Source organism: Maylandia zebra, linkage group LG1, assembly GCF_041146795.1.
Source record: "Maylandia zebra isolate NMK-2024a linkage group LG1, Mzebra_GT3a, whole genome shotgun sequence".
In the NCBI taxonomy this organism is placed as follows: domain Eukaryota; kingdom Metazoa; phylum Chordata; class Actinopteri; order Cichliformes; family Cichlidae; genus Maylandia; species Maylandia zebra.
This window is the reverse complement of record NC_135167.1, coordinates 42001800-42018662: the sequence shown is the minus strand read 5'-3', so window position 1 is coordinate 42018662 and position 16863 is coordinate 42001800. Positions and strand designations below refer to the sequence as shown.

Below are 16863 nucleotides of genomic sequence, written 5' to 3'. Positions count from 1 at the left end.
GAGATTAAAGTTATTAGATTAGATAAAATAAAACTTTACTAATCCCCCGGGTTTTTTTCACACAGCTGAATAAACGTCAGACAGAAAACAGGAAAAATTAAACAGAAGTGTGAGATGGTCGAGAGTTTACACCAGTGTCCTGTTATATTTTAGATAGAGTTGAGTTTATTAAACTCCACCGAGACAGCAGTGACGCTAATCTGAAGGCTAGACCATCCCATACCCAGGAGTATTGGAGCAGTTGAGTTGCATTTTTTCTAAACACCGGGTCTCTGTGGCTTTTAAACCCCAAAACATGCTGCGCCAAAAATTGGTCCACCCCAAGGATCGGGTCCCCCGACACAAACAGTAACATAGTGTACGCTGTTAAGTGCAGGAGGATTGCCAGGATTTATACATCGGGGAAACCAAACAACCTCTGGCTAAGAGGATGGCACAACACAGAAGAGCTACCTCATCAGGCCAGGACTCTGCAGTCTATTTACACCTACAGGCCAGTTGACACTCTTTCCTTTTTTTTTTTTTTTTTTTTTTTGGCCTGTCCCGTTTGGCTCTTTTGCATCAGAATTATTGTCTAAAGGCAAAGAAAGATGCCCAACGGATTTACTTTACCAAACTGACCATCCCAGCCTTGCCGTAATGGTCCATTTGATTCACCTTTTATTGTTTATTTTATTTTCACTTACTGAATACGGGACAGACTTGACTGGGGGAAAGAAGGGGAGAAAGAAAGAGGGAAAGAGAAACAGCTGAGAAGAGGGACGGGGGAGAAGGGCAAAAGACAAAAACCAACAGAATGAGCAGAAAAAAAAAACACATATATAAATCACCTGGGTCACCTGCTGAGAAAGAAAAAAGAAAACAAGCAGAAGAGAACAAGAGTAATAGAATAAACAACATCACAATGATATATGGGAATATGACAGTAAATACTAAATGTTAAACATTATTGTGCAGCACATAAGATCAACAGAACAGTGTGCGTTGAGGTAGGAGCCAAAAAGGGTGTAGTTTGTGGGTGTGATCACCCGTGTGTACACCTATGAGCATGGACGCGCTTGTATTTAAAAGGTTCCTTCATGTAATAATCTGCTAGAGGGTGTGGGGGGGCCACAGCCCCGTCCTCCAGGGCATGAAGCAGGTATGGAGGAGATCAAAACTCCAGACATCCAGAGGCCCCCAGAACACAAGAGACCAAGGAAGACCAACAGAGGGGCAGCTGCGCCACTGTCCCAGAAAGAGCTGAGGAAAGTCCCAGATGAGGGCTCACTCAGCAGCCGCGGAGCAGAAGCCAGGGGGAGTTGCAGTGACGCGCCCGTGAGCTCCGCCGGCAGCCAGCCGCGCCTGAGTGACCGAGCCCCAGGCCGAGAGGCCGGGGGCACCCCACCTCCGAAGTGGCCCGAGCGAGCCCCAGGCTCCAGGCCCCAATAAGCGGCCGCCAAGGAGTGAGCCGGTGTGTACCTGGACGCCCATCCCCGGACACAAAGAACCACCAACGCACCGATGTCTGAGGGAGTCCGCCACTGGCAGGGGAAGTGGTGGTAGTTGACACTCTTTCAATGATGATGTACATATCCTGGACGGGGAGGAACGCTGGTTTGAGCGTGGAGTCAAGGAGGCCATTTACATGAAAAGGGAAAGACCATCTCTGAATCAAGGAGGGGGCCTAAGGTTACATCTGTCACCGTCTTACAATCCTGTGATTTCAGCCATTCCCCAACTCTCTGTGAATGGTACTCATGGCCATTGATCAGAGGTCTTTGATCAGTGGGTTTTGGTCAGTGGTTGTTGATCAATGGTCATGAGAATTTGCATAATTAATATTAAGGAACTGACCTCCCAGACCATTGTTCCCTCAGTGGGCTGTTTCAGTCATTTTGCAAATGTACTGTTTATAAGATTGGGGAAACCTGCAGTCAGCTGAGACTGAAGAAGTCACTTGGATGAGTGACGAAACGTTTCTCCCAGAAAACGCTACGTCCAGATGAACAGAATCAATTTTTTGGAGATTTACTTCCCTGGATGATTGAGAATGCATCAAGAAGTCTACTGAAACAAGTTACTAGCAGGTTTAGGCTCACGGTGCAATAGTACAGGGTGGGCCATTTATGTGGATACACGGTAATAACATGGGAATGGTTGGTGATATTAAAGTCCTGTTTGTGGCACATTAGTGTATGTTAGGGGGCAAACTAACATACACTAGCATGTTTGATCCACCACTTGAATCTGCATCATAATCTTCTCCCTGGTCACATGGTGAGATATCCATGAGACGCCTTTTCTTTAGTTTCATCCTAAAAAAGAAAACGAAAATAGTTATATTACAGGAGTTCTAAACAAAATGTGTTGTGCTAGGTGTTTTTAAATCAAAAGCGGAAAAACTTGCCTCTTTGTGAACATGAGCCCACAACTGTTTCCTCCTCATAAAATTTTCAGGCCCTGGAAGCAGGTCCCTTAAATCATCCCTACTGAGGGTGTGGAGCAACACCTCATCTATGTTGGCAGCTGTAAATAAAAGTCAGTAACTGTCAGAAATATAAAAGTTGTACATCTCTTTAAATGTATACATTTCACTGTTAAAAAAAGGAAACTATTCCAAATGGTCATTTTGTCAAATACATTTAAATGTAATTAAATATATTATTGATCTGACAACATAAAACTGATTCTATGTAGGATCACTGTCAGTGTGTGCAACACAAAATTCAATTAGACATTAATTTGCATAAATATGCATATGCTTGGCCTACCTTTCAGAACCGACAGGCTGCAATTATCCAAACCCTCCATGTTTTTCTGGTGTAGCTTTTGTCAGAACTTTCCCCTGAGGAGAACTAAAACTAATAGTGCCCAACTGCTTGTCAAATCATTCAACAAATGATCAAAACTCAGATTAGGCCACTTCATCCAAAAAAAACCTGCTACCTCAGTTCAGCAAGGTTAAAGTGACCTGATTTATATTAATAGTTTACAACATAAATAATTCGAAGTAAGTTCACATCTCCAACTTAAAATAGTTTTTATGATTAATCATAATCTGTCGGAAATGAAGCTTAAAGTAAATCTATAGGTAAAGATGTCGTTCATGAATATGCATTATTTTATTCCCTTGTGTTATCTTTAATTTCTACGTCCCTACCCTCACCTATGGCCACGAGCTGTGGGTAGTGACCGAAAGAACGAGATCGCGGATACAAGCGGCGGAAATGAGCTTCCTCCGAAGGGTGGCTGGCCTCTCCCTTAGAGATAGGGTGAGAAGTTCGGCCATCCGGGAGGGGCTTAGAGTAGAGCAGCTGCTGCTCCACATCGAAAGGAGCCAGCTGAGGTGGTTCGGGCATCTGGCAAGGATGCCCCCTGGGCGCCTCCTGGGCGAGGTGTTCCAGGCATGTCCCACCGGGAGGAGGCCCCGGGGCAGACCCAGGACACGCTGGAGAGATTATATCTCTCGGCTGGCCTGGGAACGCCTTGGTATTCCCCCGGACAAGCTGGAGGAGGTGGCTGGGGAGAGGGAGGTCTGGACCTCTTTGCTTAGGCTGCTACCCCCGCGACCCGACCTCGGATAAGCGGATGAAGATGGATGGATGGATATCTTTAATTTCATCACCCAAACTGGACTTGCAAATACAATTTGAATAAACTCATGTTGGTTAAATGTAATTTTGGTCATAAAACCGTTAACTCTTGATGACTTAAGTAAATCCTCATTTAAATTAAATATAGATCTGTCCAACACCCCTGTCTTTTTTCCATAACAAAAAAAATTTAAGCAGCAGAGAACTCTGGATGTAAGCCGACAGTCAAAGGAGCTTGCAAAGAAAAGCGTCTGGACTTTAAGTTGCTTGAAGACGTTTCACCTCTCATCCGAGAAGCTTCTTCAGTTCTAAGGTCAAATGGTGGAGAGTCCCAGATATAAACCTAGTGGGAGTTTCCCCCCACAGAGGGACAAAAGGACCCCCTGATGATCCTCTAATCACCTGAGCCAAGGTGTGAAACTGGGTGTGGGTTCCAATCAGCCAGAGTTTCGGGTGTGTTCATTGTGAAACCTGGCCCCACCTTATCATGTGATTTCCTGAGGTCAGATGGCCCAGGATGTGAGTGGGCGTTAAGGCGTCTGGGAAGGGATCTCAAAACTGGATTATAGATGGCAGAGAGTTGGTGTCGTAAACCCCGCCTCTGTTCAAAGATGGTCACTCACAGTGGACATAGATGGCTTCTTTCACTCCTCTTTCAAACCATCTGTCCTCTCTGTCCAAAATGCGAACATTGGCATCCTCGAAAGAGTATCCTTTATCCTTAAGATGCAGATGGACTGCTGAGTCTTGTCCTGTGGAGGTGGCTCTTCTATGTTGTGCCATGCGCTTGTGAAGTGGCTGTTTGGTCTCTCCGATGTAGGTAGAGGATCATCAGGGGGTCCTTTTGTCGCTCTTTGGGGGGAAACTCCCACTGGGTTTAAATCTGGGACTCCCCACTATTTGACCTTAGAACTGAAGAAGCTTGTTGGATGAGAGGTGAAACGTCTTCAAGCAACTTAAAGAAGTCCAGACGCTTTTCTTTGCAAGCTTCTTAGACTACAATGACCTGGATTACTGAGAACCTTCACAGGCTTTATGCCCTGTGCTTATCTTCAAAGTCATGCTGCTCTGTTGTATGTTAATTGCCCCTTGGGGATAAATAAAGTTTTTCTGATTCTGACTCTGTATCATTGATGTCAAGATTATATGATGTAAAGGTGGTTTCATCATAGTTGCTGTGATCTGAACATGTATGAAGAGACTTCAAGGCGTGAGGTGAACACCTGTGCACACACACACACACAGGAGTGGCGCACGGTGCTGCCTCCCGTTGGGACGGCACAGCAGAGAAGTGCTGTGGCTGTTTGGGTCGGGAGGAAGACTAGTGTCCTCTGCTGCTGCTTCTTCACACAGATCTTGTGAAGAAGAGTCACGCTGAGAGGAAACAATTTGTCTATGATGCTCCACCTACTTACACGTGAAATACTCGGTGGCTAAGTATCAGACTTCAGAATATGTGATACACGCTCGCTTACAGTGTCTCCATTTGCTGCCCGTAGCTTTGAGGCACCGTTAGTCAACATGCTAACAGAGCGGCGGCAGACGGTCAGAAAGCAGTACGAAGCTCAGCAGCAGCGGAGAGCCTTGCAGGACACGACCAATCACCTCTCCTCAACTCTGAAGGACACACCCACCCAACCTCACAATACCATTGCTTCTGTCTTAGTGCTGCCGCGTCGCATTGGCCCCTCCCTCCAACTGGACCACACCCAGAAACTGCAGCTACAGCACCAGCTGCAGCAGGTATGGAAGGTTACCTGTCTCACCCACTTATTCTCCAGGTGTGTTTGCCTGATATCATGTGACCCTTTCTCTCCTAGCATGTGCAACTGCTGACACAGGTTCACCTGCTGAGTCGCCACATTGCTGCCCTGAATCATGAAGCCTCCATCACCAAACGCTACCTGGTCAGTAAACACTTCTCAATTTATACCTACAATAGCTGAACAGGGCAAGTGGGCACTTACCTGGTGGGCGTTTCCTCAGCTCTTGAACTTATTACTTGTTATTAATCTCTGTCTCTATTCCACGGCATGTCTTTATCCTGTCTTCCTTCTCTCACCCCCAATCGGTCACAGTAAATGGCCCCGCCCCTTTCTGAGCCTGGTTCTGCCGGAGGCTTCTTTCTGTCAAAGGGGAGTTTTTCCTTCCCACTGTCGCCAAAGTTCTTGCTCATAGGGGGTCATATGTTGGGTTTTTTTCTCTATTATTGTATGGTCTACCTTACAGTTGCGGCTGGGTGTCGTTACTGATTTCTACTGATTTTCTATTCGATTCAGACTCAGTCTGAAATATTATAACTCTGATCATCTATCAGCACATATCCATATTTTGTATCTATAAAACAAAGCTGACACTGTGAGACTTCATCAGAGGTGTGACCATCACAGCAGACGTCTTTGTGTCTGAAGCAGGTGTTCCTGTCCTGGCTTTTTATAGCAGAGAACCTTAAAAATATTCTGCAGTCGATCAAAAACTGAAGAAAACCATGAATCAACATGTGAACATGACCTGATGCTGCTGGAGTGAAGCAGAGTCACAGAGGTTTGATTACAGACACAGCTGAGCAATCATTGAAGTCTAAATGTCTTCAGTTTAAACAGCAGAAATGAGGCTTTGCTGTCAGAGGACGACAGCACCGAGCACAGTAGCAGAGCGTGATAAGCAGAGAATAATGCAGAAAACAGAGATTTGATGGTAAACTGGTCTCTGAGTGGACTGAGGGAGAGAGAGCTGTGTGGGGAGTGAAACAGCCAAAGTCAGAGAGAATCCATGACGATGTTTGTCAAACGTGAAGTTTGAGCTTCTTTGGCTGCTGGTTCAGTCAGTTTTGGTCAGAGAGACGAAACCTGCAGAATCTGTGTGTTTCAGCCCCAACGGCGCGTCTGTGGACGATCCACGCTCTGTGTTTCTGCTCTCATGTCCTGTTTGAGCTGATTCTGGAATTTGTGATAAAATACATTTATATTTAACAATCGATTCAGGATTTTAAAGAATCGAGATCGCTTTATTCAGACTAAAATAGATTTGAATCAGGAAATTCATTATTTTTTTAAACCCAGCCCTTACAGTTTAAAGCGCCTTGAGGCGACTTGTTGCTGTGTGAATAAGATGAAACTGAACCAGCACTAATGAGCACCTCCACTATCAGGAGGAGCTGCAGCACTTCGCCCACCATCAGGAGCAAGGCTGCGCCTTCAGCTGTTTCAGGGCATGTAACCTGCAGGGTGCACTGGACCTCCTGCACGAGGTGGAGCAGAGGGACGAGCCTCCACCTGCTCCTCCCACTCGAGCCTCCAGACGCTGGCTCCCCCAGATGACCCCTGCAACCAACAGTAAGGGCAAGCTACCTGTCAGCCATGTTTGATGCACCAAACAGATCCAGGTTCAGATTCTTGTTCTGGTTCTGTTTAGGTCTTGCCTTCCCTCTGCTGCCTGTCGACACCGCCTGGCTGTTCGCCACACGACCCGTGTTCCTATACCCAGAACTACTTCCTGTCTGTAGCCTAGACCCCGCCCTCCACAGCAGGAACCTGAGAACATTATACACGCCAGGAGAGGATTGGTAAAAAACACACACTTCCTACATTTTATTTTTTCACATGCACTTTGTGTAAATTTATGGCTTCTGTTCTTCATTGAACTCAGTAAAAACATATTTCCCATCATGCCTCTGTGCAGTCTCATCGTTCTCGGCCTGAAACACTTCGAGGGAGCATTTCAGTCCGACGAGCTTATCAGTTCATACCTGCTCTGTAAGAGTCGATGGAACTTCAGGAAGCACGTCAGAGAGATGAGCAGCCCAAGAGCACCTGACAATGTCATCAAGGTGACATCAGAGTGACCTCACTATGCACCGTGTGACATCATTAGCGAACGTTACATTTCAAATGAATGACTCGGGGCCCAATTTTGTGGTTCTTTTCAGACATTTGTGATGAAGGGCGTCGTCCCGCCGCTGCCACTCGCCTGCAGCAGAGTCCAGCAGGAGGACCAGCGCCCCCCGGTGGACAGAGATGGTGAAAACATGCCAAACTGGCTCAAGGTTTGAACAGCTAATCCCGATCGTGATCCAGATTCACACCTATAATAGAATATAATAGAATTCCCCTTTATTGTGTGGCTCTGTCTACATCCATTCAGACCCAGGTACAAATCTGCTGGGAGCAAAATTTGCCGGTTTAGTTTTTGAAAGGACCAGTTTGAACCTGCTAGCCAATTCCAATCTAAAGTTTTTCTTTAAGCGTGACCTGTTGATTCAGATTTTGTGTCTCAGAACTATAACAAAAAGAAACTTTGTGTAGTTTCATGCGCTGCTATACGAGTATTGCTCAAACATCATAATCTGAGGCACAGATTGTTATCCCATTATTGTCGTCTGCAGAACAGTCGCCCAAGCATCCAGAAGACCCGCTCAGATGCCCGTTACCCCTCCTGGCTTCCTCCAAGCTGCACTCTCAGGCTCCACCCCAATTATATCAACAGTTACCGCCCCCGCCCCCGCACCCACAGGCGCGTCTTCGCACTGGCTCATAATGAATCTCTGCTGCCACTCGCCAAAGCACAGGAGGATCTGCCGGTGGAGCCACACGGAGAGAAACAGGTGGACATGCGCTTTTTACCTGTTTCAGGCGTCACGTTATTTTCTGCCCCCACTGCTGTGTCAGGAGCCCTACCATTGGCACCAGCTTCTATCTCTGGAGCGGTCCCACTGACTGCTGCTCATCCTGCTCACGCCCACCCCGTGTGTGCCAAGGTGATGCAGTCCTGCCTTCCTATTGGCCAAAATACACCACATACCGTGTCTGCACAGGAGAGCCCCACCCCCTCGACACTTCTACTGCCCATTCCCTCTCTCACAAGTCCTAGCACTACAAACACACTGAAGCCGGGCTGCCTCCTCCTCCAGATGGTGTGGACTCCCCCAGCTCCTCCCACCTCCCCCCAAAATGTTTTGGAGCATCACATCCACGGGCCAATCAATGGGCAGCAGGAAGAGGTCTTTTCTAAGCAGGAAAAGCTAAAGCAGGAAGAGGAGAGCATGGTCTTGGTATCAACACTCAGCCTGACGTCATGTACAGGAGATGTGGAAGAAGAGGAGAGGCGGGAGGAGCAGAGACAGGAACAGGAGGAAAAGGCAATTGTTATTGGTGTCAGTTTGAATGGAGGAGAAAACAATGGTCAGGAGCAGGAGCAGTGGGGACGGGGAGGAGAGGGGGGAGAAGGAGGCGAAGCAGGTGAGAATGAGCAGGGTGGAGAGGAAGAGGAAGGGAGACAGAGGGAGGAGAGGAGTGGAGCGAGAGACGACAGTGGAGGGAAGGATAAGGACGAAGATCAGGACCGGCATGGAGATGATGATGATGATGAGGACTTTGATGACCTCACACAGGATGAAGATGAGGAAGAAGTGATGTCATCAGCATCAGAGGAGTCTGTTCTGTCGGTTCCAGAGTTACAGGTAGATAGAAAGTCTACCTTAAAAGTTTCCACCTTTTGCGATTTAGTGTTGTTTATGCTCATTAATGGCTACGTACCGCAGGCCTTCATGTTGGCAGTAATTAAACCGCTACTCACGCTAAATCACAGCAACAGTCACCTTAAGGCGCTTATTATCGTAAGGTAGACCCTACAATCGTACTTGTTATTAATCTCTGTCTCTCTTCCACAGCATGTCTTTATCCTGTCTTCCTTCTCTCACCCCAACCAATCACAGCAGATGGCCCCGCCCCTCCCTGAGCCTGGTTCTGCTGGAGGTTTCTTCCTGTTAAAAGGGAGTTTTTCCTTCCCACTGTCGCCAAAGGGATGATCTGATATCCTCGTGCTGGTGTTGTTCCCAGACCATCATGAAAATGTTGTTCCAGGTTCAACATTGCAAGTGACCAATCACATTATTGTGACATTATTCCTTTGCGCGCCAAGCCATTCGTGCATTTATGAAATTCCAATGTTGCAAGGACAATATCAATTCTGCTTACTGTTTATTAAAGGGTTAGGGTTAGGGTCAGGGTCCATTGATCGGCGGACAGAGGCGGTTTCACGCAGCTTAAGTACAGTTTTTTGTTTTACGCCGGTTTTTCGTGTGGTGGGGCGACCGTGGCTCAGGGGGTTGGGAATCGCATCTGTAACCGGAAGGTCGCCGGTTCGATCCCTGGGCTCTCTGTCCTGGTCGTTGTGTCCTTGGGCAAGACACTTTACCCTACTTGCCTACTGGTGCTGGCCAGAGGGGCCGATGGCGCGATATGGCAGCCTCGCTTCTGTCAGTCTGCCCCAGGGCAGCTGTGGCTACACCTGTAGCCTCCACCAGTGTGTGAATGTGAGAGTGAATGAATAGTGGTATTGTAAAGCGCTTTGGGTGCCTAGAAAAGCGCTATATAAATCCAATCCATTATTATTATTATTATTATTATTATTATTATTTTCCCGAAGTCGCAAAGGTATGACGTCACAACATTCTGATTGGTCACTTGCAATGTTGATCCTGGAACAATATTTAGTATGATGATCTGGGAACAACACCAACACGAGGATATCAGATCAACCGTCGCCAAAGTGCTTGCTCACAGGGGGTCATATGATTGTTGGGTTTTCTCTGTATGTATTATTGTAGGGTCTACCTTACAATATAAAGCGCCTTGAGGCAGCTGTTGTTGTGATTTGGTGATGTTTAAATAAAAGTGAAACGGGTTTTATTGCCGGCCTCCTCATTGGTCAGAAGTTGTCTCTGATCATGTATTTTTACTCCGACACAGAGAGAAAAGTTCAGGTTTGAGGAAACAAAGACTAAAGATTTTCTCGTGTTTTTGTGTCTGAGGCAGAAACTGAAGCTGAATAGAAAACATTTTTTAAATTTCTTTCCTTTCAGTAGAAGCTCATCAGCACAAACAGCTGCTGAAATGATAGACAGAGACTTTATTGATCCTAAAATGGACATTTGTGTTACAGCCAGTGTTGGGCAAGTTACTTTGAAAAAGTAATTAGTTATAGTTACTAGTTAATTCTTCAAAAAAGTAACTGAGTTACAATATTCTAAAAGTAATTAATTACTTGAAAAGTAACTATTGCGTTACTTTAAAAAACGTTTAACCCTCTGGGGTCCAGGGTGTAATTGACCATTTTTAACTACTTTTGATTTTCCCTCCACATTTCACCTTTAAAAACTATTTACTTTGTTTGGTATCGTCCTTTTCAGCACAACCTCACGTCTCTGAATTTACAGTTGTGTTTTCATTTTGACTACTGTATTAACACAATTGATCTAAAATCAAACAAAAAATATAAAATCAGAGTAGAAAAAGTGATATTTTCACTGTAACAACCACAAACATGTTTAATGAATCATATTTCATAACTTTAAATGCAAATATAAATTGCCAATTTTAAAATCCTGTGCACAAGTTTTGCAAACAAAGTTATTTGCAGCCATTTACCTTTTACCTTGATTTTTTAAATAACCATTTCAAACTATTTAGAGAACAATCAGCTGTTCTTCAGTAAAATGCCACACAAATTATTTGTGCCTCTCCAAAACAATAATTTCTGTCCACTATAAAGGAGAACATCACAGCCTGATACCTGCAGGTCTGACAGCAGCAGGTGTATCACTCCTGTTTCTACCTGGAGACAGCAGTCGCCTCATTGTTCTGACACACAACACAAAACTATCCACAACGATACACACTAACGACACAAGACAACACATTAACTACACTCTCCAAACACGCTAATCTCTCACATCTCACAGCTTCAACCATCTGTTTGTTGACAAATAGTAACGGACTGCGCCGCATTTTCTTGTTAGTAACTGTAACAGCGTTGTAACGATAGGAATAGTAATTAGTTAGATTACTCATCACTGAAAAAAGTAACGCCGTTAGTAACGCCGTTACTTGTAACGCCATTATAACCATCACTGGTTACAACAGCATGATCAAGTTTAAGTAAGAGTAGGATGATGCTCAGTGGGTTTGAGAACGGTGTTTCTGAGAAAAACCTCACCAAACCCTTGGCTGGGTTTGAATCCAGAGGACACAGTCTGAAGAAACATGAACGTTAATGAAGACCAGTTTGGTCTTTAAAGTAAACCAAAACAAACTGAAGGACCGATGTCTTCAGGGAGACGTTTGTGAATGATTGGTATTCACTGATTTAGATATCGGTAACTCTCGGCAGTGAAATCTGTTTTCACGAGGAGGCGTTTGGATTTGTTTAAAAATATTAAAAGCACGGCTGAAAAGAAAAGTTATGCTGATGAGGTGCCAAGGGTTTGGATAATCTCTGACCTTTGACCTTTAGGAGACAATGAAGCAGCTGACGTGGCTTGCGGCGGAGCAGCGGCTCTGTACAGATGGCGACTCAGAGGAGGAGCACTCTCCCACCTCTCCTGGGTCGCAGGAGGAGGAAGAGGAAGAGGAGGAGGGGCCAAAAGGAGAGGACTCAGGGGAGGGGCGGAGCAAAAAAGCGGGTTTAGACGAGGAGACGCCGTCCAGAGAGCGGACGCCTGGAGGAGTAGGGGGGCGATGTCCCGGACGAGGACGAGGTGGGTCTGCGTCTTAACACCGTTTAAAACACTCGCCATCTGTGACCGAATACTTCGTGTTTCTTATTTTCTGTCATCTCTGCAGGCCGAAGCCAACCTCATCGTGGCCTCAGGAGGAGCCGTCAGGAGCGCCACAGCAAAGATGGCGCCAAACTGCTGCTGCTGTATGACGAAAACATCCTGGACAACGACCCGCACAGAGAGAGCAAAGACATGGCGTTCGCACAGAGTTACCTCAGCAGGGTGAGCAATGGACGTTAAATCGTCCCGCTGTTTGCTGAGCTCCCATCTTTGCACACGTGGTCTCTCCAGACGCTGACATCATCGCCTCCGAACCTCCTTTCAGTTTCCTGCGTTTCTTGTGATAAATGAGAAAACGTTCGTGGCTGCTCCTCCAGCAGGATTGGTCAGATTTTAGTGAATGATCACTTGATAGGTCTCCACCCACCCGTCCACCATGTGGGAGGTAGAGCAGGTCAACTACTGATTGGAACGTTGGTGGATCGCTGGCTCCTCCAGTCTGCATGCCAAATATCCTTGTGCAAGATATTGATGTTCTCCGATGCATCTGTCGGAGTGTGAATGTCGTTAGAAAAGCACTCAGTTTAGAGTCAGTGCCTATCAGAATGTGAATGTGTTGTATAGAGCACTTTGAGTACTCCAGGAGAGTAGAAAAGCGCTATATAAGAATCAGTCAATTTACCACACACTGTGCTCGTGGTCATGTTTGTGGTTTCACCTGTGAATCATCACCTGGATGAGAACGTCATTGATGTTCAGCTGCTTTTGCTTCGGCACATAAACGGTGCAACGTGTCCGGTCTTCCCTTCGGGCTCTTTGGTTCGTGTTTGCATGGATTATTGTTAGCATTGTAATCTCTGAGGATCATAAACAACAGCATCGTTAATGACTCCCGCATCGCGTCTCCCGGGATTTGTGTCTAGCTTTCGTTGTTCTGCGTGTTAGAAGGAGCTAGGAGGAGTGACCACAGCAGCACGACGTCTGTGGGTGAATGAGAGGGAAAGATTGATGGGGCAATGTAAGTGGAATCTGTAGTGCCGCCACACGGACACTGGAGGGCAGTAAAAGTAAGATAAGATAACCTTTATTAGTCCCACACGTAGGAAATTTTTTTGTTACAGCAGAAAGTGGACAGTGCAAAGTTACATAGAAAAATTAGATAGTGACATTTGATTTTACTGGCGTGGCGTGGCGTGGCGTGGCGCTCGTTCAAGTTCGTACAGTCTGTACGAGGGGGCCGGTCTTCACTTTGTTTGTTTTTATGGCAACAGTAATCACCATCTCTCCTTAGAACATGTGGGCTCATGATGTTCCTCCTGTGTGTCGACAGGTGCGTGAGGCACTGCATGATGTACCTGAGCAGGTGGAGGAGTTTGTGTCTCTGCTGAGTGAGTTTGAGCAGGTGGGAGATGGACAGGAAGTGATGCAGCTGTTCAGGAAACTGCGCTGCATCCTGGGAAACCGGACAGACCTCCTCCAAGACTTCGCCGCTTTTCTGCATCCTGACCAGGCGCTGCTGTGTGGACTGGTGAGCAGCTCGTGTGGTTTTTATCATTGGAGTTAAACTCGCTGGTTTTCCTGTTGATGACAGCCCAAGGTGTTCTGTATCAACTCTGGTAAAAAAAAAAAAAAAAAAAAATCCACGCTTCTTACTGATGTCCACAATTCCTTTTTTATTTCCTCTCACAATCATGGAGCACCATGAAAACTAGAAGCAAGTAAAATAATACCATTGGCACATACAACATCTGTTTCAGACACTTATGTCTTTTAACAAAGTGCACAAGTGCTTAACAATTTAACAAGCATAATTTTACCGTGTACGCTTTGTAAACCAGCAGTAGAAAAGTTGAAGAGCCCTAAAAGTCAGTCTTGTCTCTGCCGCTCACAACTTGTTGTTCCTGTGACTCCGGAGGAGGTGACTACTCCACAATCATGTTCACAGAAACTTTCTTTTGTAAGAAAAAATGTATCACTGGACTCAAAGATGATCCTTTTCCACTGTAAGTGTACACAAACATGAATACTAAATAAAGCAAAACAATATAACGATCTCAGGCGCTGGCTTCTGGTGTTGTCATGGCAACCCACACAATTGCATTTCAGCATCAGCTACATGTTCATTAAGTTTCCTCATAAAGGCTCCAAGTGATGAATTCAAAATGTGTTTTTCAGTGTTGGGACTAACGCGTTATTAAGTAACGCGTTACAGTAACTACGTTATTATTGTGGTAACGAGCACGGTAACTAGTTATTAAGCCAAAATCAGGAACGCGTTAGTCGTTACTGGGATTTAGATAAGCTCGTTACTCGTTACTTCGTGTGGTGGCTGTCGCGGAGCTTCCACGGATTCAGTAACATTAGCAAGTGGTGGAGGCCAGCAGGTGGATGAAGGAAAAGGGACGCAGACGGAAAAGAGACCCGAGGCGGCTGCCGGTCCAAGTGTGAACTGAACTTCAGGTAAGAAGTTATGACCTGCAGTCTCTCTGGGTCAGATATGAACCAAGTTTAGGTGCAGTTTATTTTCGTTATGCTGACTTTTTACGTACTGCGTGCCAGCTAGCATGACGGAGTTTCTATACAGCTGGGTGGTGCTATGAAGTTACTGATGTTGAACTTTATTTTGTTCATAAGTTATTAGAGTTGCCAACCGTCCCGTCTGGTATTCAGAGAAAATATTACGCGTTTCTTATTGAGGTGAAAGGGAACAGTTTGTCCCGTAATTCAGCTACAATGGAAAAAGCACAAAGCTGGAGTTATTCTGTGTCTTTGCTGCACAGCTGCCTCTTCTTCTCTCATCCTCTCATCCTCCCTCTCCCGTTTCTACTTCAATCATGAAACTGATCAGTGATCAGCTGATCGGCTCTCTTGTTTGTTTATCGCTCACTTTGCGCCGAAAGAGGAAACCAGCGGATGTCGCGCTAAACAACAGCAGCACGTTTAAGCTGTTGTTAGAATTTATTTAATATTAATTTCTAGTATCAGCTGATGTTTGCTGGAGCCACAGCTGCAAAAAAGCTGCTGGTCATGATATGGTTTGGTTATCTGGTGAGAGGGAAACATGAAGATGAAACCAGGAGATGTCCTTACTGGATCATCAGAGCTGTGATGGAGAAACAGGTTTACCTTTTAGGTGACATGAATGAGTTGAAGGGAAGTTATGAACTGTTTCTGAGAGAAAAATAACACCAGGATCCTTTTCTAAGCAGCTGACAGCTGGTAACTGTGCAGGTGCGGATCTAGCAAAGTGTTGCCAGGGGTCCATGTAGGGCATTAAAAGGGAAAGGGGGGCACAAAGAAATACTTTTCTTTCTTATTCTCATTTAAAATGTCTCGCTTTTAAAAAATAATTATCTGAATCTTACAACAAACGATTGATAGATCGATGCATATATACCATCAAAACAGTGTACATCACTGTCACAACAGTGTTTATTTTCATTCAAAGGCTTTATGATTTTTCCTATAATGGTGGGCCGGTCTCTAGTCAAAATGCCCGGGACGATTTATTTGTCCCAGTCCAGCCCTGTATGCAGCTAATCTGCAGTCTGGTGTTACCTACATTAGGGCTGCTCGATTATGGCAAAAATGATAATCACGATTATTTTCACTGAAATTGAGATCACGATTATTTGACGATATTTATTTAACCCTTTAAGACCTACCATAGAACCAAGTCCGCCAGAGCTTATATTATTTTTTTACATGCTGTAGTGCCATTTGTGGGAGCATTTCAAGTTGCTATACATCAATACAACTGTTATAGCCCATATTTTAATAATATGTATGCATTAAGTCCATAGTAACAACATTAATTGCAAACAAGTGCAATAAACTACAAAAAAATTGAAAATAGTTTTTGTTTTTTTACATATATTTCTACTTGGAGAAATTTAAGAGGTTTATCCCTCAAAACTTTAAATACAAAAAAAGTTGCAAAAAATAGTTTACAACAACAGGAAATTTATTTTGAGTGTCTTCATAGTTTTATTTTGGAGATACAGCAATTTTTATATACTGCAGGAAAAACAAAAAAACAATCCTATGATGCAAATTTGCAAAGAAAACAGCAGGTGCATCAAAATAAACTATTTCCAGCAGTGCAATATGAGTCCTAAGCATCCCAGCAACTATTCAGAAAAGTCAAACATGACTTATAAAAACACTAGTATAGGCTTTTAAGGCCTACAAGTAAAAAAATAGATTTTCTGCGAAAATGACATCACTTCTGGTTTCGGGCAGGAAATGCGATAGTTCCTGTTGACGTCTTTTTCAAAGTGGGAAGTGTTAAGAACAGCTGATGGATCGGCAAAGCGTGTTTCTGGAATATTATGTTTTTGTTGCTGCAAGTGCTTTTTATGCAATTTTTGCAAAGCTTTATGTGGAAGGAAACCATGACCGAGGACAAGCTGATGGCATAAGATGCAAGTACAACTCCTCCGGTTTCATATGCAAAACAAATTATTGCGCTAGCTTACATGGTTCAGGTTCTACAGGGATTTAAAAATGGTTAGGCAAAACGGAGCGTGCTGCTCTGACCGGCTTTAAAGGGTTAACAATAACAATGTGTTGAATAATGACTTTAAAAAATAATATAAAATAGTGTGCAAATACTGATAACAGTGCAAATGTTTGCAATATAAGAAATAAATGAAAAATGTAAACATCTATGTTTAGTGAACTTTGCAGTGTTGCTCTGTGGTGCAGCTACTACATCCTAGCAAAGTTTAC

The 16863-nt window shown here is 44.7% G+C and overlaps 1 protein-coding gene across 2 annotated transcripts in view; it reads left to right on the top strand.

The window, feature by feature from the left end:
• Positions 1-16863, top strand: part of gon4lb (gon-4 like b) — a 31460-nt gene that overhangs the window by 10878 nt on the left and 3719 nt on the right. For both annotated transcript variants that reach the window (XM_014413671.4, XM_076886812.1), the window contains exons 14-23: positions 5075-5318; positions 5396-5482; positions 6727-6910; positions 6990-7140; positions 7257-7404; positions 7504-7620; positions 7960-9033; positions 11868-12111; positions 12197-12354; positions 13463-13660. In XM_014413671.4, the coding sequence (XP_014269157.3) occupies positions 5075-5318; positions 5396-5482; positions 6727-6910; positions 6990-7140; positions 7257-7404; positions 7504-7620; positions 7960-9033; positions 11868-12111; positions 12197-12354; positions 13463-13660 (2605 nt within the window). The remainder of the gene's footprint in view (positions 1-5074; positions 5319-5395; positions 5483-6726; positions 6911-6989; positions 7141-7256; positions 7405-7503; positions 7621-7959; positions 9034-11867; positions 12112-12196; positions 12355-13462; positions 13661-16863) is intronic.